The following is a 27,294-nucleotide window of genomic DNA, read 5'->3' as shown; positions in this document are numbered from 1 at the left end:
GCAGTGAGCCCCCTCCTCTGCTCAGGGTGACCTGGAGCAGGACGAGGGCCGTCAGACACGGTTCTCTATCTCCCTGGGGAGGGAGGGGGAGCAGGGACACGGCCTGGCCCCAGCAGCCCCTCTTGCGTCTTCGGCAGCCATTCAAGGGTGACCCCACGGACCGCAGCCCGCCAGGCTCCTCGGTCCATGGGACTCTCTAGGCAAGAATACTGGAGTGGGGTGCCAGGGGACCTTCTGAACTTGGGGCTCAAGCCCGCGTCTCTCGCATCGCCAGCATTGGCGGGCAGATTCTTTACCACTAGCACACCCTAGGTAAGCCCCTCGTTTTGCAAGCCGGAGGGGATGGCAACCAGGAGCCTTGCCAGGAGCCCTTAAACCTTCGCCCCAGGGTACAGCCTGAGCATGGATGTGAAGCATCTAAACCCTCCAGAGTGCCCTGGGCACTTACCCAGAGGGAAGGCGGTGCCTGTGCCAGAGAGGGCCTTAGCACCAGGTCCAGCCACGGTCAGGAGAGGGGCCCCCTGCAGGCCTGCCAGTCCCCAGGGCCTGGAGTCGGGCCTGTGCTGCCGCCTCCTCGCCCTGGGTGCCGTACTCAGCCCTCTTGAAGCCCTGGTGCCCTCAGAACAGCTGGCCCTGTTTGGGGGAGCTGCGTCCGTCAGGCTGCAGGAAGCCTGCTGTCCCACCTGAACCAGGACCGGAGGAGCCTCGTGGCTGCGAGCTTTCTCCTGAGCGTTTATTTATAGCCCTGCTCAGTGAGCAGAGGTGGACCGTGGCCCCCGGGTGGGCTCCTCGAGCCCCTCCCCAGGGGGCATATCCCTGTGCTCGTCCCGCCCCCCTGGCAGGTTCCCCGTCTTGCCAGGCAGGTGGGCTGGGTTCGGCTGGGAGAGGCGGCCCTCGGTGGAGACAGGTCTGTCTTTCCGATGACGGGAAGGAGCTGTGGGACAGGAGGGGCCCCAGATGGCTCAGGCTGACTCCCACGCCCACCGGCGGCCCACCCTGGCTTGCCCAAAGCCCCACTAACCAGGCTGAGCCAAGACATCATGCTGGAGGGTCACACTCTCCTACGAGCCCCTAAGCCACACTCCTTTATACTCTGAGTTAAAAATAAGTCAGGGGCCAAGAGCCTGCCTCTTTGTTAACATTCCCTCTATTAATACAGGGACTGTTAGGGCCACACTGACTTAAGTCAGGGCAGGAATTTCTCTTTAAGACACCCCCCGCCTCCCTGCTTCTGTAATGGGCCTTTAGAGTGGACCCTGGCATGCCAGGGAGAGGGAAGCTAAGTTCCCCCAAGAACAGTCCTGGGAGCCAGAGCCACAGGCCAATGCTGTCTGTCCCCTGCGGAATCCTCCACCCCAGGCTATTTGCCAGTGCTGGCTCCAGGGCCAGACAGCTTGGCTTTGAGCTCCGGCTCTGCGGCTTTCTAGCTGTGTGACCTTGGGCATGTACTTTAATGTCTCTGTGCCTTGGCTTTGTCAGCTGTAGGTGGGACCAGCAGTGGTCCCTATCTTTTAACACGTGAGGATTAAAATTATTGATTCACACGTGTAAAGCTCTTCAGCAGTGAGGAACCCTTGGCAGAGGCGAGGCTGCACATCCCACCACTGCACTGGTTTCTGCCTCCTGCAGACACTGGGGGCTGGAACTGGAAGGCTTGGTGTAGAGGACCTCGGGCTGCGGCTCTAGACCTGGGCGGGGGTGTGGTGGGGCTCCCTGGGCCTCCAGCAAGTAGCTGCAAAGCATTGTGGGTACATAAGGTTTCATGAGAAGAAACTCAGCAGCTTTCTTAGACTCTGCTGGGGGGCGGGGGGCGGGGGGGCTCCTAACTTAGCAGCCAGAATCCAGCACCCTTTTATTGACAGATGAGGAAACTGGCCAGGAGGAGGGGGAGACGTGCTCAGAGTCACCTGGAAGTGGTCTAGCCCCTCGGCTCCAGGCCAGCGTCCCTCTCTGGCCCCCATGGTAGCCAAACCCCGGGGAAAGGCTTAGCCCTCTGGCTTTCAGGCCAGATTTGGCCCCTCTGGGGAGAGCACAGACTCTGGGGACCTCCCAGGCCCAGGAGAGTCAGTACATGTGAGCAGCGGGGAAGGACGTGGGCCTGGAGCCAGAGCTTGGGCCGCAAGCCCGCACCTGTTTCCTCTTCTGTGAAATGGGGGCAGTGACAGTATCTGCCCACAGACCTGGCACAAAGCAGGCGCCTGGGAGGGAAGGGTTTTCTCTCTCCTCCCTCGCATCCCATCCCTTGGCTCCCGGGCCCCTCTTCTACCAGCCACGGGCAGCAGAGGCGCCTGGCGGGGCAAGGAGAAGGGTCGGTGGGCAGTGCCACCCAGAAGGGCCCTCCGTCCAGGGAGGAGCTACCTGAGTCGCTGGCAGCCAGCGTCTGGGCACTCTGAGGCCGCGAGGGCAGCTGGCCGCCGTCGCTGGGGGGCTGCTGCCGATGCCCGTGGGGCCGGGACTGCTTGGTCTTGTGCTTCATCCCCGCATCTGATGGGAGACGGAGTGGGGAGGGTCAGCTCCGAGACACCAGCTGGGAGCTCTGAGGGGGGCCGTGGGGATGGGGAGAGGGCGGCGGGCTGCTGGTCTCTGCCTGCCTCAGCGGGCGCCCTTCTCAGTCTGAATTCGTGGAAATGCCCTTTATAAGCAAGCACTTCGTTCACTGGAAAAGACCCTGATGCTGGGAAGGGTTGAAGGCAAAAGGAGAGGAGGGCGTCAGAGGATGAGATGGTTGGATAGCATCACCAACTCAGTGGACATGAATCTGAGCCAGCTCCATGAGATAGTGGAGGACAGGGGAGCCTGGCGTGCTGCAGTCTCTGGGGTCGCAAAGAGTCAGACATAACTTAGCGACTGAGCAACAGCAAGCACTTCATCCCCCTGTGCGTCTGTCTGGCCATCTGTCTGTCCACTCACTCTGATATCTACCCACAGACAGCAGCCCCATGCCAGGTGCTGGGTGAGTTCTGACCCTGGGTCTACAGTTTGGGAGGGGAAGTGACTCGAAAGATGCATACACGCCTGTCAGACCCAGAGAGAAGTGACAAAGCACATCCAGGATGGCCAACTGGAAGGGGACATTCCAGAACACGAGAGATTCACAAAGGGGTAGGGGGCTCAGGAAGAGTTTTGAAGAATGGGTGATGCTAACAGAGGCTTAGGTGGGAAAACTGGGGTGACAGCCTGCGGATGAAGGCTGGCCAGAAAAGATGCGGCCACGACATTCCTGCTAATTGGCTAAGACTAGATAGCTGTCCCCCTGCTGCAAACACTGACCTGGGGGCGTCTGGAGTCAGGGAGGTGGAGGAGGAAGGCAGTCGGGGTCTGGTGGCCGCAAGAAGTGCTGGGGCCTCCAGGAGCTGGACAGGCCCTGCAGGACCCAAGCAAGGAGCCCGAGGGCGCCTGGGTCATCTGGACACTCACTGTCTTTGTTCATGAGGTCCGGCAGCCGTGTTTCCATCCGGCCCTTGTAAATATGTCCGTCCAGGCCCAAGATGTCCACCTCGTCGTGCTGTGGAGACGGGTGGTTGCCCATGGCCACCTGCTGCCTGAGCTTCCTTCCTGCCCTCTCTCTGAGCCAAACGGTGCTCAGAGCCCTCAAAGGGGCCTGGGGACAGGGCCAGGTGGCCGGGATGGCTGTCTTCTTCCCAGGAAAGGAAAAGAACCTGAGGCTTTACTGGTCTGATTAAGAAACTGCCCCCGAGGCCGAGGGCCGGGCAGGGGACTGCTGGCAGCTTTTCCGGAGGGACCTGGGAGTCTGGGGGCCCCTGGGGGGCCCTCCCTGGAGGCTCCCAGGAATGTCCCCACCTTCATGGCGATCTGGATCTCCTCGGGGGGGTACAGGCCCTGGGAAAGATGCTGCAGGCGGATGCGCCGGTAGGGGTAGGTGAGGGTGTGGCTGCCCCCGCAGGGCCGGGGCGCCGAGGAGTAGCTGTAATCAGCCATGTCTGGCAGCCTGCGGTGGAGACACAGGGAGCGGGTGTGTCCTGGGACACGCCTCGGTGGGGGTGGGGGGCTGCAGGTGGGGTGGCGCTGACAGGGGGCTCCAGGGGCCACAGCTTGAGCCAGGACAGGGCAGGGGGTGAGCGAGCAGGGTGGCCTCAAGAGGGACACACACACACACTCCCTCTCTCACATACACACATTCACACACGTGTATTCACAGATCCTCACACACACGTTCACACATACGTTCGCAGACACACACTCTCACTCAGAACGCACACGTACGCGTTCCCACATTCATACGCACATTCACACATACACACACATTCATCTGCTCATATAGTATACATTTAACAATGCTCTCTCACACTTGTTCACATGCATTCACACACTCATGTACACGTTCACATACATGTGTTCACACAGATTCTCAAACACATTCGTACATATGTTCACACACATTCACACATACACATTCTCTTGCATTCTTTCAGAAGCACACACACAAACGTTCACACAGTATAATCACGCCCACATTTTCATACACACTTATAGGCATGTTTACATTCTCACAGACATACACAATCACATACTGTCTCCTACATGGAGGCCCCACTCCACACACACACACACACACACACACACACACACACACACACACACTCTGCCAGGCTCTCGGGCCCGGCCGGGCCGCCCACCGTCTGTAGCAGGGGGAGCTGAGGCACTGGGCCTGCAGCAGCTCGTGGATCATCTGGCTGCTGGCCTTGACGGAGCCCCCGAAGTGGATCTGCACCTTCTCGATGTCCAGGAGCATCTTGGAGTGCATGGTACGCAGGCGCCCCACGCTCCGCTCCACCGGCCCCAGGTCCCCCCGCGGGAAGCCACTGCTGCCCAGCTTCAGGCTGTGGGGTGCAGGCCCAGCGGAGGGGTGAGCCGTGCGCCGGCACCATCCCCAGGAAGCAGAGACCTGTGGGGTGGGAGCCCCCTCCATCAAACCCCAGGGACCAGGGCCGGGCTTGCCGGGGAGAGTTTCCTGAGCCGAGAGCGTGCGGGAGAGCCAGAGAGGAGAGCAGCCCAATCCATCGGGCCCCTTCGCCCTGGCCCTGCACCCCTGGCCCCTGTGGGCTCCAAGGGCAGCTTTGAAAACCAGCCGTTCCACTGAACCTCCGGCCTCAGGAGGTGGCAAGGCTGTGGGGAGGAGGGCAGGAGCCTGGGAGGGCATGAAACACAGCCCCCACCACTCATCTCACACTCATGGAGCTGCCCCCTGCCTTCCTCCCAGGCCCAGTCTGAGCAGGGAAAAGGCGGGGGCTGGGGGGAGTCTCAGAGGCAACCTCCCACCAGGATGCCCAGCAGGGGCACAAAGGCAGGTGCTTACTAGGTCTGCACCTCGGGGCTGATGCTCCCCCCCCGGGAAGAGCTGGGAGCTGCTTCAAAAAGTGCCCTAGCATCACCCCGCCCCAGCCCCCACTCTCGCCCTCCAGACCCCCTGCAAAGCCCTCACAGGACCCCGCGGCACTGCCCGTACTTGCGGCTCTGCTGCCGAACCTGCTCCAGTTCAAAGACTGTGTAGGGGCGGACGGAGCGGTGCCCAGGCAGACAAGGGCCCACGGGAGTCACGGGGATGACTCTGGGCAGGGGCAGGGAAGGGAGGGTCGGTGTGAGAAACCCCAGCATCCAAATCCATCACCCACTCCTCATGCTCCACCTGCCCGAGGAGCCTTCCCACCCTGGGGATTGAAGGCCGAGGGGTAAGAGCAACCCAGGGCATAGAGCGGACCCGAGAGAGGAGGAGCAGGCAGGAGTACAGACGCCGCCCCCCATCACGGCCAGCCACGGGGGGCACTCACTGTCCAGTCACAGGTGTCTCCAGGGGACGGTCACATGAGAGGCAGTGGAAGTGTGCCAAGAGCTGCCTGTGAGGGATGGGACACACGCAGAGGGTGAGGACCCTGCCCAGAGGGTCCCAACGGGAGGGATGGAGAACTCAAGAGGGTTTGGCTGGTAGGCTGGATGCTCAGTGCCCAGGGGTCGGGGCCTCACGCCACCGGAGGCAGGTCTGGGCCCCGCTCCCTGCACGCATCAGCTACTAGAGATGCCCACTTCTGGACACACATCTAGCACATCCCCTAACCCAAAGCCGGCAGGGCTCTCAAGGGCCCCCAGGGGTGGGTGCCCTCCGTAAGCTTTGGGGGCCCTCTGGTGGCCAGGAATGGGAATGCTGGGACTCAAGCTGCCATAAGCCAGGCACACCACCCACCCCCCCACCCCACCCCCACCCCGCCCCGGTCCCACCCCCCGGCCGGGAGGACTCACAGCCCACCCCCACCCCAGGCTCTGCCTCTGGTGGCCTGGGGCCTGTCACCCTGGATGCTGAGCTCTGGGGGCTGTGGACCCCCTCCCACCTGTGCCCAGAGAGCCTTACGCCTCCCTCCCCTCCCTCTCTCTGCTATAATATGAATCAGCCTGAGCTACAAAAGCTTTTCAAGTTCTGTCCCTTCCTACTGCTGGACAGTCCCAGACAGGATCTGCCAGTCCCTCCAAACACACATGGGGACCCTCCAGCTGGTCCACCCTCTCCCCTGCCGGGCCTCGCCTCCGCATGGCAGCTGCCTCGTCCGCCTGGTAGAGAGGAGAGCGCTCTTTGAGCTGCTGTCGCAAGGATTTCCATCGATCCTCCAGTGACTGCTTCACTGGGTCCAACTCCAGGCGGTCCAGCTTTGGGGAGGAAGTGGGGGGCGGGCACCAGGTGAGCTCTGAGAAAGCAGGTGGGGGTCTGCAGTGCTTGGCGGAGGTGGCGCTGCCCCGGTCACCTTGTTGTCCATCTCCACCAGGAGCTTGTCCAGCATCTTCTGCCAGTCCTGCTCCTGCCCTGTCATCTTGGCCACCAGCTCCTGCATCATGTGGTTCAGCTGCTCCGTGGTGGCGTCAAACTGGACGCGGCTCACTTTGGCTGCCAGGGCACTCTTGTCAGCTTTCTGCCCAGAGACAGAGGGACGAGATGCGCCCCCACCAAGATGGGAGAGAGTCACAGCGGGGCCCCGCTCCACATAGCTCAACTCTGATGCTGAGCCCACATCCCACCTTGGGCTCCTCTCCTCTCTCTGCCTTTTCAAGAGTGGGAGCAATGGGACCTCCCTGGGTGGCTTTTCTTCAGGCCTGGCCTTACCACGTCAATTTCCATCTCCAGGTGTTCCCTGTTGGCCTTCTCCCTCGCCAGCTTCTCCAGACCCTGGTACAACACCTGGGAGGCCGAGGGAGCAGAGAATAAGGAGCAGGGAACCAGGTCGCGCCCCAGCCCCGCCCCCCGCCGGCCCTCACGTCAATGTCCTTCTGCTTCTGCCGGTGGTCTTCGATGAGGTTGCTGGTAGTGATGTTGAGTTTCTCGCAGTCGCCCTGCACCTGCAGGATGGCACTCTGGACGTGGCCCAGCAGCTCTTCATCCTGCGCAAGACAAAGGCAGGCTCCCTGGGGCAGCCTCCCCCACCCCCACTTCGGGTACTGCCACCCCCAAACAGGGGAGCCCTTAGAATATCACCCAGCAGACAGGCTGATATCAGACCCCACTCTAGGTCTCCTGGGTTGCCATCATAACCCACCACCTCCCCATGGACTAGCCTCCAGGGACCCGGTCCACTGGCGCAGGTGATCAGTAGAGGTGGTGAGCTGCCCCAGGGCCCCTGAGAGTTGGGGTGTGGTCTACAGTCTCCCCTCCTGCCCTGAGGTAAGTGTGAATTCTGGAGTCCAAGAGACAGGCCTCCGGGACTTGTCCTCCCTGCCCTCCCCACCCCCAGCAGGCCTGCCCTTTACAGGGGAAGAGAGAAATGGACCAGAAGACCAGTGTGTGAAGGAGCCGGGGGAGGGGGGGGGCAACAAACTCTAAAGCTGTGTCAGCGTCCCCGAGGCACGAGAATGGCTCTGCTCCACCCATCCACCAGCTATGCTGCCCCCATCCCAACCCGTGGACCCAGCTCTGCCCCACAGTCCCCTGTGCCCAGGGCCAGCTTGATGGCTGCCCTTGCTGTGACCCTACAGAAAGACCAGGCACTTTCGGGCAGTTGCTAAAGGGCTCCATCATGCAAAAGTGACCCAACATCCCTCCCCCGGGGACTCCCCAAGCAGCTTCTGGTGGGCGGGTTGTTTGCAGCCACACAGGAGGGAGGCAGGCACGTCACCTGGCTCTGCAGTTTGGCCTTCCTGGAGGGCCGGGAGGCAGCCAGGTTGTTGACCATGTTCTGGAGCTGCTCGTAGCGCTGCACCAGCATGCTGACCTGGTGGCTCAGGTCCAGGCTGCAGGCCGGGCAGGTGGCCGCAGGGTCGATCTGGCTGGGGGCCAGGGTGGTCAGGGTCTTGTGCGGGGTCATGTTCAAGCTCATGGACAGCAGCGTGGAGGACGAGGCCAGCATGTTCTCAATGATCGTCCTGAGCTTGTCTAACTGGGTGTGGGAGAGAGGGCGGGTGCAGGGCAGTGAGCGAGTCACCACATGGTCACCACCAGCCTTTCTGCCCTGACCTGCTGTGATCCAGGCAGTTGCTGGAGCCTTGGTGCCTTGGTATGCAGCTCATGGGAAGTGCTCGATGTCCGTCCATTAAACAGTGAACAGTGATCCCAGGGAGGGTAGGGCAGGTGCTGATTAAGGCCTTGCAGGAAGGAGGCTTCTGGACCTTTCTCCAGCCAGCCCATTGCGGCAATGTGAGAATGTATCTCCTCTAGCTAAATCCCAGTGCTGATGTCCGTCAGTCAGTCCACAAACACTCTGAGGACCCTGGCGACACACAGGCCCTGCTTCGGGCACTGGGCAGAGGAGCGGTGGACTCACACATGCTCTCTCCCCATTTAGTATGCAAATAACAATAAGAGAACGTGATTTTCTAATGCCACCTACAAAAAAAGTCAACTCAAAATGGATTAAAGACCTACATGTAAAACCAAGACCATAAAACTCCTAGAAGAAAACAGGCAGGACATTTTTTGACATAAATTATAGCAATAGGACTTCCCTGGTGGTCTGTTGGAAGAATCTGCCTGCCAGTGCAAGGGACATAGGTTTGATCCCTGGTCCAGGAAGATCCCAGATGCCGTAGAGCAACTATCCCACCTGCCACAACATCTGAGCCCAAGGGCGGCAACTCTGAAGCCCATGTGCCTAGAGCCTGTGCCCTGCAACAAGAGAAGCCACTGCAGTGAGAAGCCTGTGCCCTGCAATGAAGCGTAGCCTCTACTCACCGCAACTAGAGAAAGCCCACGAGCAGCAACGAAGACCCAGCGCAACCAAAAATAAATAAATCAATTATAAAAAATAAAAGAAATTGTAGCAATATTTTTCTATCTGCCCCCTAAGTCAAAGGAAATAAAAGCAAAAATAAGCAAATGAGGCCTAATTAAACTGAAAAGCTTTTACACGGCAAAGGAAATCACCAACGAAAAGACAACCTATGGAATAGGATAAAATATTTCCAAATGATCTGACTGATAAGGGGTTAATATCCAAAATATATAAACAGCTCATATAACTCAACATTCAAAAACAACCCGATTTAAAAATGGACGGATCCCACCCTTATGGCAGAAAGTGAAGAAGAACTAAAGAACCTCTTGATGAAATTGAAAGAGGAGCGTGAAAAAGCTGGCTTAAAACTCAACACTCAAAAAACTAAGATCATGGCATCTGGTCCCATCACTTCATGGCAAATAGATGGGGAAACAATGGAGACAGTGACAGACTTTATTTTCTTGGACTCCACAATCACTGCAGGTAATGACTGCAACCATGAAATGAAAAGATGCTTGCTCCTTGGAAGAAAAGCTATGACCAACTTAGATGGCACATTAAAAAGCAGAGACATTACTTTGCCAACAAAGGTCCATCTAGTCAAAGCTGTGGTTTTTTCAGTAGTCATGTGTGGATGTGAGAGTTGGACTATAAAGAAAGCTGAGCACCAAAGAATTGATGCTTTTGAACTATGGTATTGGAGAAGACTCTTGAGAGTCCCTTGGACTGCAAGGAGATCCAACCAGTCCATCCTAAAAGAGATCAGTCCTGAATGTTCATTGGAAGGACTGATGCTGAAGCTGAAACTCCAATACTTTGGCCACTTGATGTGAAGAGCTGACTCATTGGAAAAGACCCTGATGCTGGGAAAGATTGAAGGCAGGAGGAGAAGGGGATGACAGAGGATGAGATGGTTGGGTGGCATCAATGGACATGAGTTTGAGCAGCTCCAGGAGTTGGTGATGGTAGGGAAGCATGGTGTGCTGCAGTCCATGGGGTTGCAAAGAGTCAGACACGACTGAGTGACTGAACTGAGAAGACCTAAAGAGACATTTTTTCCAAAGAAGATATACAGATGGCCAGCAGGGACATGAAAAGATGCTCAACATTGCTACTTATTAGAGAAATGCAAGTCAAAACCACAATAAGATATCACTGCACACCTCTCAAGATGGCAAGCATCAAAAAGTCTACTGGGAACGTCAATTGGTGCAGTCAATATGGAAAACAGTACAGAGATTTCCAAAAACACTAAAAATGGAATTAGCATATAATCCAGCAATTCCACTCCTGGTTATGTATCTGAAGAAAATGAAAACACGAATTCAAAAAGAGAGATGCACCACAATGTTCACAGCAGCACTAGTGACAATAGCCAAGATATGGGAGCAACCTAAGTTTCCATCAATAGATTAAGAAGATGTGGTTTATATATTAAAACGGAATACTACTCAGTCACAAAAACTGAAATTTTGCCATTTGCAAAACAACATGGATGGACCTCTAGAGAAGAGAATGGCTAACCACTCCAGTATTCTTGTTTGGAGAATTCCATGGACAGAGGAGCCTGCGGGCCTAGAGCCCATGAGGTTGCAAAGAGACACGAGTGAGCAGCTAACACTTCCACTTCACTTTCGTGGATGGACCTAGAGTATTATCCTTAGTGAAATCAGTCCGAAAGACAAATGCTGTATGTTGTCACTTATATGTAGAATCTAAAAAATAAAACAAACTAGTGAGTGTAACGAAACAGAAGCAGACTCACAGATCTAGAGAAGAAACTAGTGGCTACAGCTGGGGGAGAGCCCGGGGAGGGACAAGACAGGGGGAGGGAATTAAACGGTACAAACTACTATGTATAAATAGGCAGCAAAGCTGTATTGTGTAGCACAGGGAAAGAGAGCCATTCTTTTATAATAACTTTCAATGGAGCAGTTGCTGTTGAGTCATTTAGGATTGCCATTTCCTTCTCCAGGAGATCTTCCTGTCCCAGGGATCGAACCCGTGTCTCCAGCTTGGCAGGCAGATTCTTTACCACTGAGCCACCTGGGAAGCCCTCAGAGGAGTATAATTTGTCAAAATACTGAATCACCATGTTGTGCATTTGAAACTGATGTAATATTGTAGATCAACTACACTTCAATTAAAAAGAGAGAATGTGACCGGCGCCACCACTGCAGGGGTCTCTCACGGCCTGGGTGGGAACAGACTCCTTCCACTGGCCCTCCTGCTCTCTTCTGGATCCCAGGGTCCCAGTTTGTCCCCATAAAGGACTGGTCCTGGGTAGACACCGGACGGGCCAAAGATCTGTGACGTGTTGCAGCCTCGGGGGGAGGGGCTGCGCCAACCTAGGGCCCCCCTTCTCGGAAGCATGTGACATTGCAAGGCCTGGGGCAGCCCTTTTGGACCATGTGTGAGAGATAAGAAAGCTGACTGACACAGGGAACCCAGCCTAGCGCTCCGGGATGACCCAGAGGTGTGGAATGGGAGCGGGGAGCGAGGCTCAAGAGAGAGGGGATATATATATATATATATATATATATATAATTATGACTGATTCATGTTGTTGCACAGCAGAAGTCAACCCCACATTGTAAAGCAATTATCCTCCAATTATAAAATAAATGAAAAAATTAGGAAAAAAAAAAAAAGAAAGCCGACGGAATAGAGAAGGGAAGAGAGATACGGTGGTGTTTGAGAAAGATGGATAAAGAAAGGGACACGGAGGCAAAGACAGATACAAAAGACGCAGAGGGCTTCCCTGGCGGTCCAGTGGTTAAGAGTCTGCCTTGCAAAGCAAGGGACACTGGTTCGATCCCTAGTCTGGCAAGAGCCCACAGGCCAAGGAGCAGCTGACCTGGTGCTCCACGGGCCTGAACCAGTGTTCTAGAGCCGACTACCGAAGCCCGCGCACCTTGAGCCCGTGCTCTGTGACAAGAGAGGACACCACAGGGAGAAGCCCTCGCACCGCATTCAAGAGTAGCCCCTGCTCAATGCAACTAGAGAAACCCTCGCACACAGCCAAGAAGACCCAGCCAAGCCAATAAAGAAAGAAATAAATCTGTTTCAAAAAAGACACGCAAGGACAGACAGGTAATGGCCTGGGCCAGACTGGCCCCTTGGCCTGGAAGTTTGCCCTTCCCAATTTCCTCGACACATACATATTTTCAACCAGGCTCCTGCTGGCCTGAGCTCAGCATGATTCTTGCCGCCAGAAGAGTCGGGAGCTGGGCCTGCCCAGCGGCGGGTGGGTGCCCTCCAGGTGTGGCCCCGGGGAGCCCCAGAGGTGGCTAACTAAGCTGAGGCCTGAGCTTTGGGATAACACGTGACTCTCAAACACACCATCTACTGCCATCCTATCCAAGACAGTCAGTCCTGGGTTGCGAAATGGTGCACACCGCCATCCTGGCAAACTTGGAGTGGGTCCCAAATGGGGCCTCTAGCATAAAGGGGTTCCCGTCGTGAACCCCCTGGGCCCGTGACTTTGCCCATCTGATCCTTCTGTGGGCGCTCAGAGAGCTGGTCTGAGTCCAGACAGTCCTCACTGGGAACATTCTGGGGCGACCAACACTCACGATGTAAAGGCAGACACTCCCAGGAGAGTGAAAAGACAATCCCCAGAATGGGAGAAAATACTTGCAAAATGTATATCGGATGAGTGTTTAAGATCCCACCGCGCTCAGCCAGCTCATCCCTGTGGCTGAAGGGCCTCACCTGATCCTGCAGGTAAACGGAGGCTTCGGAGACCGAATGTTCCACGCTGACCTTGCCCTTCTCCTGCCTCTCCCTCAGCTCACCCAGCTCCTTCTCGATGTCGGCCATGGTGACTCTGTGTGCGCAAGAGACGGTCCAGCCCCACTACCCGCCCAGGGGCCTGGGCCCGCCATGGCTGAGCCCTGGCCGTCAGGGATGGAGGAGGCAGACCGGCGCTCCTTCATATCCCCTCTCTGGGCTCTGGCTAAAGCATCCAAGGCCCTGCCTGCCGTGGAGGTGGGTGCCCAGTGTGCCCGGCTTCAAGGGGGTGAGGTCTGGCCCTGCACCGAGACTGCTCTGAGGGGCTCCAGCAGATGCTTTGAAGCCTCCAACTGTGGACAGAATCTCGGGAGCTTTTGGTCCAGGGAGAGGAGTGCTCTTCCAAGCCCTGGTGCTGAACTGTTTTAAGAACCTGGGAAACTCCCACAGGCAACCTGAACCTGAAGAGCAGATATGATCTGGGTCAAAGAGAGCAGTCAGTTCAGGAATGAGGGGACCGGAGGCTGCTACCGCCTCCCTGGCTGAGAACACGTGATGCCAGGACACAAGCTGCACTCGGCCGGGGGATTTTACCTGAGGATACCCAGCTGCAGGTTCAGCGGGCTATCTTTCTCCTCCTTTCCTATTTCTTTCTCCCCATGACCATGACCCTCCAGGATCTTGCTCATCTTCTCCATCTACAAATCCAATGGAAGAGGAGTGTCAGGCAGGCTTAGATCTCTGCTTTCTGAATGTGCCTCTGCAGGCCCAGCAAGCTCCTCCCCCATTCCCTAATCCATTCTTCTTTTTTTTTTTTTTCCATACCATGAGGCTTGCGGGATCTTAGTTTCCCAACCAGGGATCAAACCCAGGCTGCTGGCAGGGAAAGCACAGAGTCCTAACCACTGGACCTCCAGGCAAGTCACCCCACCCCCTAATCCTAATCCAATCCTCTAGCAAAGTCTGAGGTCCCTTCCTGACATTCAGTCCGTCTACCCCGTGGATGAAGATGCTGTTGCTTTGTCGCTCAGTTGTGTCTGACTCTTTGCGACCCCATGGACTATAGCCCGCCAGGCTCCTCTGTCTATGGAAGCAAGAATACTGGAGTAGGTTGCCATGCCCTCCCAGGGGATCTTCCCAACCCAGGAATTGAACCAGGGTCTCCTGCATCACAGCTGGATTCTTTAGCACCTGAGCTACCAGAGAAGCCCATGGATGTAGAGAGCTGGCATTAAGAAAATGACTGGGGACTTCCCTGGTGGTCCAGTGATTCAGACTTCACCTTCCAATGCAAGTGGGTTCAGTCCCTGGTAGGGGAGCTAAGATTCCCACATGCCTCAGGGCCAGAAAACCAAAACATAAAAAAACAGAAGCAATATTGTAACAAATTCAATAACGACTTTAAATATCATCCACATCAAAATAAAAACTTTAAAAAGAGACAGAGAGAAGGACTGAAGACCTAACAGCCCCTCGCCGTGACTGCTGGTCCCAGACAGTCCCACAAACTCCAAGGCTGCTCCAGGGACAGTAGGTATTCCTGCAAACAACCACACGTAATGAAAGGAGCCCAGGCCACCTTGCTGGCTCAGTGGAATCTTAATAGCTTTGAATGACAGGTTTTAGATCTAGGAAAGAAACACGCTGAAACCTGGGGTGTATTTCCCACCGGAGGGGGCTGTAAAGATCATGTGACAGTAACGGAGGTGAAAGGACTGTGTAGTCCATGAAAATGCAAATGGAAAGTGGGATTGGCGGCACTGGAAGGCAAAGCAGGTGGACCCTCCCTTACTTACTTTTGCTTTTTCTTGTCGAATTTCTTTGGTCAAAGACTTTAAGGTCTTCAGCTGTTCCTGCAGGTCAGGGGGTATGGACTTCTTGACTATGGAGAACAGAGATCTTAGAGTCAAAAAATCAGATTTCTAAGGGGCTCCCAGTCCCAGCCTCACAATGAAGAACAACATGGATCATTTATCTGGCTTTTCCTGGGGGCTGGGGGGTGGGAGAGGGGATGGGAAGAAAGGAGTGTCTTTTTAGGGCTCCCCTGGTGGCTCAGTGGTAAAGAATCCACCTACAATCCAGGAGACATGGTTTCGATCCCTGGGTCAGGAAGATCCCCTGGAGGAGGAAATGGCAACTCACTCTAGTATTCTTGTCTGGAGAATTCCATGGACAGAGGAGCCTGGTGGGCTACAGTCCATGGGATTACATAAGAGTTGGACATGACTTAGCAACTAAACAACAATTACAAAAGAGTCGGACACAACTTTGCAACTAAACAAGGACAACAAAATCCTTAGCCTTAAAAGTCCACCTAATGCTTAATTTCCTAAAGGATATTACCCGTTTAACTCACAATTGCCACTCAAATCTTAATTCTCTGGGGCTAGAGCTGTGACTGTGCAAAGGTTAAGCTTAAATTTTCAACATTCTCTCTCCCCGTCCAACCCAGCACAGTCATTTCCCTCTTGCTCAGCATCTTCCTGGTTGCTTTCCAGGGAGCCCAGCAGAGGCACAGGAAGCTGCCTCCCTCCTCTCTTGAGGCTCCTTCACTCCTACTCGTTTAATCTCATCCCTTGGACCCCGAGGGCTTCCAAGGTGGCCCAACAGTAAAGAATCCACCTGCCAAGCAGGAGACGTGTGTTTGATCCCTCGGTCAGAAAAGCCCCTGGAAGAGGAAATGGCAACCCACTCCAGTATTCCTTTTCTTTCTTTCTTTCAATATTTATTTACTTGGCTGCATCAGGTCTTAGTTGTAGCACTCAGGGTCTTTGTCATGTGGCTCAAGGGCGTCTCTCTAGTTTCGGTGTGCCGGCTTAGTTGCCCTGCAGCATGTGGGATCTAGCTCCCTGACCAGGGATCAAACCTGTGTTCCCCTGCACTGGAAGGTGGATTCTTAACCACTGGACCACCAGGGAAGGCCCCACTCCAGTATTCTTGCCTGGGAAATCCCATGGACAGCGGAACATGGTGGGCTACAGTCCGTGGGGCTGCAGAGTCAGACATAAGTTAGCAACTAAACACCAACAACTTGGACCCTTGAAGGCTATGGGAGAACCCAGAATAGCTGAGAATGGAAATGCCCTTTTTGGGGTCTCAGGCAGAGGCGCAGGAGGAAAAAAGGATGAAATCAGCTGAGGAGGAGGACAGTGGCCTCTCCTCTGTGCATGCAGCACCCACCCATCAGTGCCAGCAGATACTGGATCTTCTCCGAGTTCGTTTGGCCAGCCTGTTCCTCATCCAGGTCCTTTATGTTCTCCTTAAGCTCCGTGTAGAGGGCGATAATCTCTCCCATCATACGAAATGTTTCCACTGCTATGGGGAAGCTAGGAGTCAATTTATCCAGTGATTCATGTCTCTCACTCTGAGTATCACTCCTTTCGGATGAGCCTCGGTTCAGATAGTCAAGGGAGTGTGTGCTCCTGGGAAAGAGGGCCTCTTGGCTTGGGGAAGTCTGAACAGAAACTCCAGCTTGGCTTAAGTTATATAGTTCTTTTGGACCCACACCTACCTGGACTTGCTGATCTACACCTTGATACCCTGGGCCACCAGACATTAGGCCCTGGGAGTCTGCGATAGAGTCAGGAACAGCCTGGTCACGCTGCTCTGGTTCAGGTGTTTCCAAATGCTGTTGATCTTGGGGTGAAGGTCCTATAGCTGTGCTTGATAGTGTTGGGCCACGCTGCAGCAAACCTTGTCGATACATTTCTCGTACCAAAACTTCTCGGTCTATACCTGATGGTGTCAGACCTTGACTGGCTAGGAGTGATGACACCCGACCATACTGATCCCTGCCAGGAGGTGCCACACCTTGCTGGTATGGACGTGGTGATGTCAAACTTCGAGAATCGGCACGGTATGTTGGAAACCCGAGAAGCTCTGTGCCTGGCGGTATTATGCTTCGACCTGTGCCAGACTGCCTCCCCCAATGCGGGTCTATTACAGACTGAACCAAACCCTGCTGATCGGCACCAGGCTGCACGAAGCCACGTGGATAGGCACCAGTCTGGACCAGACCAGGAGGATATGCCCCAGGTGGGACCAAGCCAGGCATAGATATATTAGGTTGAAAAAAGCCATGTTGACCTCTACCAGACTGTACTAAACCATAATGATCCACTTGAGGTTGCACCAACCCAGGCTGGACTGCACCAGGCTGCACCACACCAGCCTGGCCTGCACCAGGCTGGATCACACCAACCTGACCTGCACCAGGCTGGATCACACCAACCTGACCTGCACCAGGCTGCACCACACCAGCCTGGCCTGCACCGGGCTGGATCACACCAACCTGACCTGCACTGGTCTGGATCACACCAGCCTGACCTGCAGCGGGCTGGATCACACCAGCCTGGCCTGCACCAGGTTCAGTCACACCAGCCTGGCCTGCACCAGGTTCGAACACACCAGCTTGGCCTGCACCGGGTTGGATCACACCAGCTTGGCCTGCACCAAGTTCGATCACACCAGCTTGGCCTGCACCAGCTTGGATCACACCAGCTTGGCCTGCACCAGGTTGCACCAAATCAGGCTGACCTATATCAGGTTGCACCACACCAGGTTGACCCACAGCAGGCTGCACCAAACCTCGATGATACATTCTAGGTGGCACTAAACCTCGCTGATACATTCCAGGTTGCACCAAACCTCGTGGATACATTCTAGGCTGCATGAAACCAGGGTGACCTATACCAGGTTGGACCAAACCTCGTGGATACATTTCAGGTTGCACCAAACCTCGTGGATACATCCCAGGTTGCACCAAACCTCGTGGATACATTCTAGGCTGCACCACACCAGGCTGACCCATGCCGGGCTGGACCACACCAGGTTGACCCGAGCCGGGCTGGACCACGCCAGGCTGACCCGCGCCGGGCTGGACCACGCCAGCCTGACCCGCGCCGGGCTGGACCACGCCAGCCTGACCCGCGCCGGGCTGCACCACGCCAGCCTGACCCGCGCCGGGCTGCACCACGCCAGGCTGACCCGCGCCGGGCTGGACCACGCCAGGCTGACCCGCGCCGGGCTGGACCACGCCAGGCTGACCCGCGCCGGGCTGGACCACGCCAGCCTGACCCGCGCCGGGCTGCACCACGCCAGCCTGACCCGCGCCGGGCTGGACCACGCCAGGCTGACCCGCGCCGGGCTGGACCACGCCAGGCTGACCCGCGCCGGGCTGCACCACGCCAGCCTGACCCGCGCCGGGCTGGACCACGCCAGCCTGACCCGCGCCGGGCTGCACCACGCCAGGCTGACCCGCGCCGGGCTGGACCACGCCAGGCTGACCCGCGCCGGGCTGGACCACGCCAGGCTGACCCGCGCCGGGCTGGACCACGCCAGCCTGACCCGCGCCGGGCTGGACCACGCCAGCCTGACCTGCGCTGGGCTGCACCATGCCAGCCTGACCTGCACCAGGCTGGATCATCTCATGCTGCTCTGTGCCAGGTTGTATGAAGCCAGATGTTCCCAAACTGGGCTGTACAAAAACTTGCTGATCCATGGGATATATTACAAATCCATGCTGATCTACACCAAGAGGTACCAATCCAGACTGATATGTGCCAAGTGGTCCCATACCACTCTCATCCATTCCAGGAAGCTGATATGTGCTAAGTGGAACCATACCAGGCTGATCTATACTAGGCTGTTCTGATCCTTGCTGATCTCTGCCAGGTACCAATGTTGGCACTGCATCACTCTGAGCCATGCCAGCTAGTACCAATTCCTGCTCATCCATTCCAGGCAGCATCACTCCAACCTGATCCACACTGAGGGGTACCATGCCAGGCACATAAGTGCTGGGATATAGCGATTCAAACTGATCCAAGTCAAATGATCCAAGTCCATATTGATCAGGCCTTGCATAGAGGTGGCCTTGGCTAGTGAACACTCCCCTGTGCTGATCTGGGGACACCTGAGGGTGTCGATCTCTGGGCAAGGACACATCCTGATACACTGGGCCAAGGTGTGCATCCCGTTCATCTCTGCGTAGATGACCTAAGCTGTGCTGCTCTCTAGACCGGCGGCGGTCTGACTCTGCCCTCAACTGGGACATAGATGGCGGATGGGGTCTGGCCAGGCCAGCTTCATCACGGGCTCTTAAGTGCTGTTCTCTACCCGGAAACCCAGTAGCAGAGGAAACTCTGCTTCGTTCCCTGCCAGGAGGCCCATCAAAGGGGTATCCTATGCCGCTGGTTCCTGAAAAGGTCTTGTCTGTGATAAAACCAGCAGAGTCTATAGCCTGGTCAACACTTGGATGCATGGTGGAGACTCCACTTGCAGTGAGGTCATTTGATGTTATGGAACCCTGTCTTTTGCGCCGCTGAAGTCCTGTTGATGACTCTGAGATCTGGTGAAAGAGGAAGAAAGAAATCAGTGACTCTAAGGAAAAAGTACTCATGGTAAGAGAGGGTAGGAAGTCTGGGGTATCCGATGAAGATGATTTAGAGTCCTTGGGGAAAAAACAAGCACCCTTATAAAACTAAACTGGACACAAAGACTGACTGTGACATCCTTAAAAGACAGTTCTCCAGATTTTTGAGTCTGTACATTTGTAAATGGTGTCCTTATATGTAATTTTCCTCATAAAAAACAGGAGGGGGGAGCTCCCTGGTGGTCCAGTGGTTAAGAATCCATATGCCTGTGCAGGGGACATGGGTTTGATCTCTGGTCTGGGAAGATTCACATGTCATGAGGCAGCTAAACCTGCACACCACTACTACTGAAGCCTGTGGGCATAGATAGCTCATGCACCATGACAAGAGAAAGCACCACAATGAGAAGTCCATGCTCTGCAGCTAGAGAATCTTCCCTGCTCGTCGCAACTAGAGAAAGGCCACATGTAGCAATGAAGGCTCAACACAGCCAAAAAATAAATTTAAAAAAGGGGGGGGGACCTGCTAAACCACGTGATCAACTCCAGCTTTTATTGAGTCTACAAATAAAGGACATGAGTAATTTATTGAGTTTACAATATAAAGTCTACTCCACCATTGACCCATTGCTGGCAGTAGAAGCGTACACAGTAGGGAAAGTAAACCATGTATTTAAAACGTAAAGCACAAACTCAGAAATTCCATAGATAGGAATTGTCTGCATTGACTCTCACAAAAGAACAGGCCAAGATACATGTACAAAGACAGAGTCTGAGGCATTGTTTATGAAACAGGTTATCCATAGGGGACCAAGAGGCCTCCCTGGTGGCCTCGTGGTTAAGACTCCATGCTTCTGGACTCCTTGGTGGTCCAGTGCTAAAGAATCTGCCTGCCAATGCAGGGAACACTGGTTTGATCCCTGATCCAGGAAGATTCCACATGCCATGGAACAACTCTGCTCATGTGCCACAGCTACTGGGCCCGCACTCTAGAGCCTGGCTCTGCCACGTGACAAGCCACCACAGTGAGAAACCCGCGCAACTAGGGAACAGCCCTCACTCATCGAAATGAAAGGAAGTCTGCACACAGCGAGAGACCCAGCGCAGTCAAGAATAAACAAAATTCTAAACAGATGAACCGCGGGAGGTAGTCAACTCTGTTTTACAGAAGATTCTTCAAGACCTCTCCTCTAGGGATGCAACTGATACAAGAATTGCTTGAAGAGGAGGAGGAGGGAGAGAAAAAGAAGGTGGGAGAGAAGCCCCACGAGCACCTCTGGGTATATGAACAAAGCTGCAAAGATGTGCCCTGTCGGCCATCAGAACACACCCTTGGGAACAAGCAGTCAGTGTCCCTTCATACTCAAGTCCTGGGATGAGCACCTTCCATGTGAATTCTGAGCTCCTTGAACTGTAGTTGCTTCATGGACCGTGTCCTTTCTCATGTCTGCGTCTCCAAGCATGGAATCCACTCCTCTGTACTCATCACACACTCCCCCTGTACTCACATCCAAGCTTCAATCCTGCCTGTCTGCTCATGATGCAGGCGGACAGTGTACCTCAGAATCACCTCAGAGTTACTGCCAACAAGGCAAAAAAAACCCCAAAACATTAGACTCAAGCATGTTGTATTTCCTCAGCTTGAGAGAGTGAAACTCTCCACTGCTTTCATTATGGTCATTACTGACTCTTGCTTCTCAAAAATTAATATTTATATTTATTCTCATCCGCTTCTGGGGCTGTTCGTGATTCTGAGCAACTGTCAGAACCCTGACACTTTCTTACTTCTGGAAAAGTAAAAAGTCTAGAGGACTTCTGTCGAGGCTTATTTTTAGGTCTTGCAGGTGTCTTCTGCTGGTACCCTGAAAAATGTGCTGCTCACTCAAAACACAGAACAGTGATATGTGGGTAAATGCAAAAAAGCTTTGGCTTCAAAAAAAAAATGACGGTGAAAGCAGAGGCCACCTTTTTATAGGCTGGTCACTTGGTTTGCAGGCTCTTTTTTGAACTCTCTGATGCTGCTTATCTCAAAGAGGGCCCTGAGCTCAGAAAACAAGGAGAAAGGTGTCTTTGTACCCAGATGGTATTTGGCGCACCCAGGATGGCCACTGGGTGGCGCCAAAGGGCTCACTCTCTTTCCCCTGCTTCTCTGTCCATCCGTGTGACCCTTTCTGAGGAATCCAGATACACAAATTCAGAGGAAGAGGAATGTCAAGACCAAAAGGGCACCTGATCTTTGTCCTTGAGGGTCATTTGAAAATACCCACTTTGTTCAGACGAAGAAAGCTTGGTTTGGTTATCCTATGCACTGCCTCGAGGCAGATGCCACCCATGTGTACAAGTCCCCATCAGCAAAAGGCTCCCTGAACAGGTTTTATTTCCTTGGTTAGTCACCTTTGGGCACTAATAGTGAAGGGATTCATGCGTTTTAGGAAGGACTCTAAAGGAACTTTGAAAAGCTAGGAAAGCAAATCAAAACTATGCTCCAGGGATTTCCCTGCTGGTTCAGTGGCTGAAACTCCATGCTCCCAATGCAGGGGGCCTGGATTTGATCCCTGGTCAGGGCTAGATCCCACGTGCTGCAACTGAAAATATCTCACATGCCGCAACCAGGATCCGATGCAGCAAATAAATATTTTTTAAAAATAAAACAAAACAAAACAAAGAAAATCCAGTATTGAGAAACAAGTCCTCTCCTCCGTTGTTTGTGGAATTCCAAATCGGAACCACAACCACAAAAGGCAATTTTGGCCAAAGCTAGCCAAACTATAAACATGTATTCTGTTTCTAGGAATTTACCCTATGAATACCTTCACTTGTGTGAATGTCACATTAGAGCAGGGTTCCTTATAAGCTTGAGGAAAAACATTAAAACTATCCGTAATATTAATAGAAAACTCATGAATGAAATTATAAACACCCACATAACAGAACACTGTGGGTTCAGGGGCCCCTTCCAAGACCACTGCCCACCCCCAGGACCCCCCACCCTTATTTACCGTTTGTGAACCCTTCCAGCCATCAGTAATCGCCTGCTCCAGCTCTTCCCAGGTGACCATGGTGGCCTCTTCTGGAGACGGCATCCCACTCAGCTTCCGGTTTAATAATTCCTGACAGTGAAAGACCACACACACAGACAAGCACAGACACACCCCTAGTTTAATCCCAGGAAGCTTTAGGAACAGAAGAGAACAGCACAGGATGGGGTGGGTCTTTCCGAAGCCCCAAGGAGAAGTACTGTCCTTCAAGAAACCAGTGCATCTTGGGTGGCTGGTTTCGTGTCCTGTATGGGCCCCAGATGGACCAATGAGCAGGGAAAGAATGTTCCCACATGCCATGGACGGCACCCCAAGAGGCAGGGGACATACATCACCCTAGAATGAAGGCATGCAGACCCCTGGGGTGGGAATCTGGGTGAGCTCCGGGAGAGGGGCCAGGCTCTGGGCAACCATCCTACCCCTAACCCCCCTCTCTCAGAACCCACCCTTTCCCTCAGAACTGGCTGATATTACCAGGAATTCGTCCCTTTCTCTAATTATCCTCTCCAGTTCTTCAATTCGCTGAAGGAGTTTCTGGAAGAAGAGTTCAGAGATTGAGGATCAAAACAGCCCCTCCAGTGGCCCCTACACATACACTCACACACACAAGGCAGAAGAGGAAAGGAGGTCCTTGGGTCTTAGAGGAGCCCAAGGTACAGGGAAGCTTGCCAAGCCAGGCTCCCCATTCTCTTCCCAAGCAACAAGAGGAAGGGACATGAGGCGTGGTGGGTGGTACCTGGGGGCTGCATGCCTCGGACAAAAATGGTGCGGGGATGGGACCCTTTCTTTGGTCCCAGGATGCATTTCATACAACCCACTAGTGGGACTTTGGAATCAGACTGACCTCGCCTCTCAAGAACAAAGGCGATTGGGTGTCTGAAAGTCTGCACTGTTTAAAGAGAAAAGTGCCTCTGAAGGATCAACGCAAATCGCTACCACTTAAGTGGCTCCTTGGGGCTTCCTCGGTGGCTCAGTGGTAAAGCATCCGCCTGCCAATGCAGGAGATGCGGGTTCAATCCCGGGGTCAGGAAGATTCCCTGGAAGCGGAAATGGCAACCCACTCCAGTATCCTCGGCTGGGAAATTCCTTGGACAGAGGAGCCTGGTGGACGACAGTCCATGGCGTTGTAAAATGTTGGACACAACTTAGCAAAACAACAACCACAAGTGGCCCCTTAGAACTTGGGCAAAACTTCAGAATCTACCAATCTAAAGGTAAAACAACCTTTAGTCTAAAGACCAAAGACAAACCCCAAACCTAAAAGTGTGCTTGGTCACTTGTGTCTGACTCTTTGCGACCCCGTGGACCGTAGCCTGCCAGGCTCCTGTGTCCCTGGGGTTTTCCTGGCAAGAATACTGGAGTGGGCTGCCACGCCCTCCTCCAGGGGATCATCCTGACCCAGGGATCAAACCTTTACTGCTGAGTCACTGGGAAAGCCACAAACCTAAAACCACCACAACTTTAAAAAGAAAAGCTTCCCAGAGCAAAAATGAGTCTGGCCGGAGGTCTGAGATGAAATGGGCACGTGGGCCTGGTGGCGGGCCCCCTCTAGGGTCTTGGTAGCCGCCTCCTTTGAGCTTTTTTTCTCCCTCAAGTCTCTCTTCTCTCCCTGGGCTTCCTCCAAACTGCTCCTCCTTATTCCAGCTCTAATCCCAGACTCAGCCTCATACAGGCCTGAAACAGGAGCCGGGCCTGGTATCTCCTGGAACTGACCTGCACCAGGGCTCTGCTGTTCATTGGGAAATGCTTACACTCAGGGCTTCCGGCTTCTCCCTCCAAGGAAACAAAGATCCAAGCGAGAGAGGTGTTGCCTGGGGGGCTGCGGGTGGTGACCCATGACCCTCTCGTTCTAGCTCCCTTCTCTTGGACCAAACTTTATCCCTCAACACCCACCACCGTGCTCCTTTATTTAGTTTAAAGGAAAGTCACTTAAAAACATTCTGAGAAGTTCTTGGGCCCTCTCTGGGTCTGTTCAGGACGCATGGGTGTCTGACAAGGGGTGGGTGAGCCCCGGGTAAACAGAGGGGAGGAAGGAGGCTGCCCAGGAAGGGGGTCAACTCAGCCCCCCAAGGTGGGGGCCCCTGCCGCCCTCACCTCGGGCTGCAACTCAGGCTGCTCCTTCTTTTGATGGGCTTCCTTCAAAATCTTCATGTCTTCCATGAGGTCCTGGAGCAGCTCGGGGCCCTAAGAGGTAGAAAACCAGCCGCAGGGCTCCCGGCCTGCACCGGCCTTCCCACGCCTCCCTCTGGGCTCCGGGACTCCTCCCAGGAGCGCGGCTCCCTGGGGGCGCGGCGCTGGAGAGCGGCCTGGAGGGGGCGGGCCGCCCGCACACCCACCTGGAAGACCGGCTTGGTGTCCTTCCTGCCTTTCGTTGGCCCTGCCTGCCCCCTCTCCTGCGCCAGCAAGGCCGAATCCTTCGTTTCCAGCCAGTCGCGGTCTTCCAGCCCGCCAGTCTGGGTGGGGAGGTGCCGCACGTGCGCCACGATGGCCTGCACCTGGCTCCCCATGGTCTTGAGCTGCCGGCCGAGGTCCTGGACCTGGCCGCCCAGGTCCTTCACCTGGGTCTCCAGCGTCTGCGCCCTGGCCACGCTGCTCCTTCGCCTCTCTTTGGGCCCCGGCAGCTGCGGGGTGCTGGTCGACGCCCGCGCGGACTCAAAGGAGCGGCTCTGGTCGAGCATCGGAGACTGGAAGTCGATCCGCGTATCCTGCAGGTTGAGGCTCTTGAGCATGGCCACAAGGAGCGTGTGCAGGGCCATGAAGTTGACGGCGCCCACCTCCGGGGTGCCGATGGCGAGGTCAGCCAGCTCCCGGAGGGAGACCGAGGGGGCCGACGTCGCGGGCGGCATCGTGCGCCTTCTCCGGCGACCGCCTGCCTGCCTTACTGCTTGCCCCGCCTCCGGGCCCTTTCAGGGCCCCTGAGGCGCCCCGGGGCGCCCCTGCCCGTGGGTTCAGCCGCGCTGGACACCAGTCTCGGTCTGGAGCCTGTCTGAAGGACGGAGAGGAAGCGCCCGGCCACGGGCTTCCCACTCTTCGCTCCCGGGAAACTCGGGTCCCGGGACCGCAGAGCCTCTGCTGTCAGCCCGCCGCCATCCGATCACCGAGCTCGAACTCGGGAGTGCAGTGTCCAAGCGGCCGGCGGACGTTTGGAACGAAGTTCGTGGCCCCGTTCGCTGCCCGGTTGTGGGGGGCCCCACGCGCATTCGGAGGATTCCACGGAAGAACGCGCCCAGCAGAGAGTTAGCCTCGGAGGGGAGACCTGCTGGTCCTTGAAGCCACCCCAGACCCAAGGAGAGCCTGTTCTAGTGGGTTGGGAAGCCCTGGTCACACCCCAAAGCGCCACCAATTCTGGTTCTCAGTAAACGCCCCCCACCCCCACACCCAGGGAACACATCAATTTGGGGGTAGAAGGGTGGAGGCCCCCTAAGGCTCACCTAGATTCCAGCTGGTTCACTCGAGGGGGGGGGCGGGGGGCGGGGGGCAGGGCGGGTCACAATAATGCAAAGATTTTAGGAGGCCTCATGGCCACTGGGTTTTGTGTGTTCCCTTCATAGGGCAATGGCAATCTAAGAGACACAGTTGTGAGACCTTGGCCCCTTGGGCACAGTTCCCATATCTGCTCAATCAGAGGGAAGGTAACTTAAATACCAGTCACACTATCCAGGTGGTTCTAGTTAGCCACCAGCTGATAGGACTTTCTGTGCTGCCCTGGCCTCGCTTATCTCAGAACAGATTCATGTGGTCATGTGCCAGCATCTCCCCTGGTTACACGGCAGGGCTGATGAGATAGGACCACGGGGAAAGTGATGCTCTCAGCAACTGAGGCTTGTTCTCCCATGCCAGATTCTCCCAGGAAATGGGTACCGCTTTCAGTGAAAACCTGCATCGGCACTTATACTAGATACTATTTTCACTACTTTTCAAAGTAAAATTTTTAGTTTGAACTGGTAAAATTGAAAGCCTCCATGTTCACTCCCTACGCCCCTCCAAAATAAAAGCAGTGTTTCTTGGAAATGGAGTTAACGAGTCTGTAACCTCCATGAGGGTTAACAACCCAAGGATTTTTGTTCACTATAATATTCCCAGAGCCTGACATACAGCAGGCCTTCAGAGGGGTTGTTGTGATCAGAAGAAATTATTCAGACCTCCCTGGTGGTTTAGTGGTTAGGACTCTGAGTGTCCACTGCCGAGGGCAGGGGTTCGATCCCTGGTTGGGGAACTAAGACCCTCACATGCTGCGAGAAGTGGCCAAAAAATAGGGAGAAAAAATTCTTCGCAGTCTTTCGTGCACATACACTCCTACATTAGAAAACATAAAGGCAGGTCAGAGTCATAGCTGAAGCTTTTGGATTGAGCGTCAGCTGTATTGGAGGGTGAAATGTGTGGGCTTAATTGATTCTAAGTTCAGGGACCTTCCAGAAAAATATGACTGCTACTACACTAGCTAAGGCCAGAACATCAACTCTCTGGGCCCTCATGTTTCCATTTTCACGTCCGAGACTTGCTATCATGCTAGGCACACACTGCTGCTGCTGCTAAGTCGCTGCAGTCGTGTCCTACTCTGTGCGACCCCCTAGACGGCAGCCCACCAGGCTCCCCCGTCCCTGAGCACACACTAGGACTCACTAAATGTCAATGCAAAGGGCTTATTCTAACATACTCCAATTCTAACCCCAGGAACTGTACACCCAAATGCTTCTGTTAAATAAGTACCTTTAAAATCTCTTGGAGACACAGAAAACACTTACTGGAGGTGTAAATGGAATTTGGGTTGAAAAGGACCTTGGCTTTTGATTTCAAACCTCCCCTTTGACAGCTGATGAGAGAGACCTGGGAAGGGTCATTGGCCCAACCTCCAGGACAAAACCAGTCTGCTGAGTAACAGCAGTCCACGACACTTCCTCTACAACCACGGGAATCATTTTACAATTAAGTTCTTTTC

At 54.8% G+C, this 27,294-nt stretch overlaps 1 protein-coding gene across 1 annotated transcript; it reads right to left on the bottom strand.

Moving 5' to 3' along the window:
• Positions 1–712: 712 nt before the first annotated feature.
• Positions 713–25,201, bottom strand: QRICH2 (glutamine rich 2). The gene is made up of 20 exons (XM_020915626.2): positions 24,692–25,201; positions 24,450–24,539; positions 22,830–22,889; positions 22,317–22,427; positions 16,125–19,293; positions 14,741–14,826; positions 13,539–13,642; positions 12,927–13,041; positions 8,115–8,375; positions 7,261–7,383; positions 7,109–7,183; positions 6,753–6,917; positions 6,536–6,657; positions 5,790–5,855; positions 5,468–5,569; positions 4,638–4,841; positions 3,802–3,949; positions 3,418–3,505; positions 2,359–2,484; positions 713–934 (listed from the first exon to the last, which is right to left on the bottom strand). The coding sequence occupies exons 1-20, from the start codon at positions 25,199–25,201 to the stop codon at positions 750–752; spliced, it is 5,910 nt and encodes a 1,969-aa protein (XP_020771285.2). The 3' UTR covers positions 713–749.
• Between the last annotated feature and the right edge of the window lie 2,093 nt (positions 25,202–27,294).

The sequence above is a fragment of the Odocoileus virginianus genome, chromosome 17, assembly GCF_023699985.2.
Source record: "Odocoileus virginianus isolate 20LAN1187 ecotype Illinois chromosome 17, Ovbor_1.2, whole genome shotgun sequence".
In the NCBI taxonomy this organism is placed as follows: Eukaryota; Metazoa; Chordata; class Mammalia; order Artiodactyla; family Cervidae; genus Odocoileus; species Odocoileus virginianus.
Note: the sequence above shows the minus strand (reverse complement) of the source record. Positions and strands in the feature narration are given on the sequence as shown.

Excerpts from the sequence above, each read along its gene's own strand:
- QRICH2 (XM_020915626.2), bottom strand. The coding sequence starts at position 25,201 with ATGCCGCCCGCGACGTCGGCCCCCTCGGTCTCCCTCCGGGAGCTGGCT. Across the intron at positions 22,890-24,449 it reads AGCCTGAGTTGCAGCCCGAG|AAACTCCTTCAGCGAATTGA; the intron begins GTGAGGGCGGCA and ends CTCTTCTTCCAG. Across the intron at positions 13,643-14,740 it reads TTCGACAAGAAAAAGCAAAA|ATGGAGAAGATGAGCAAGAT; the intron begins GTAAGTAAGGGA and ends TTGGATTTGTAG.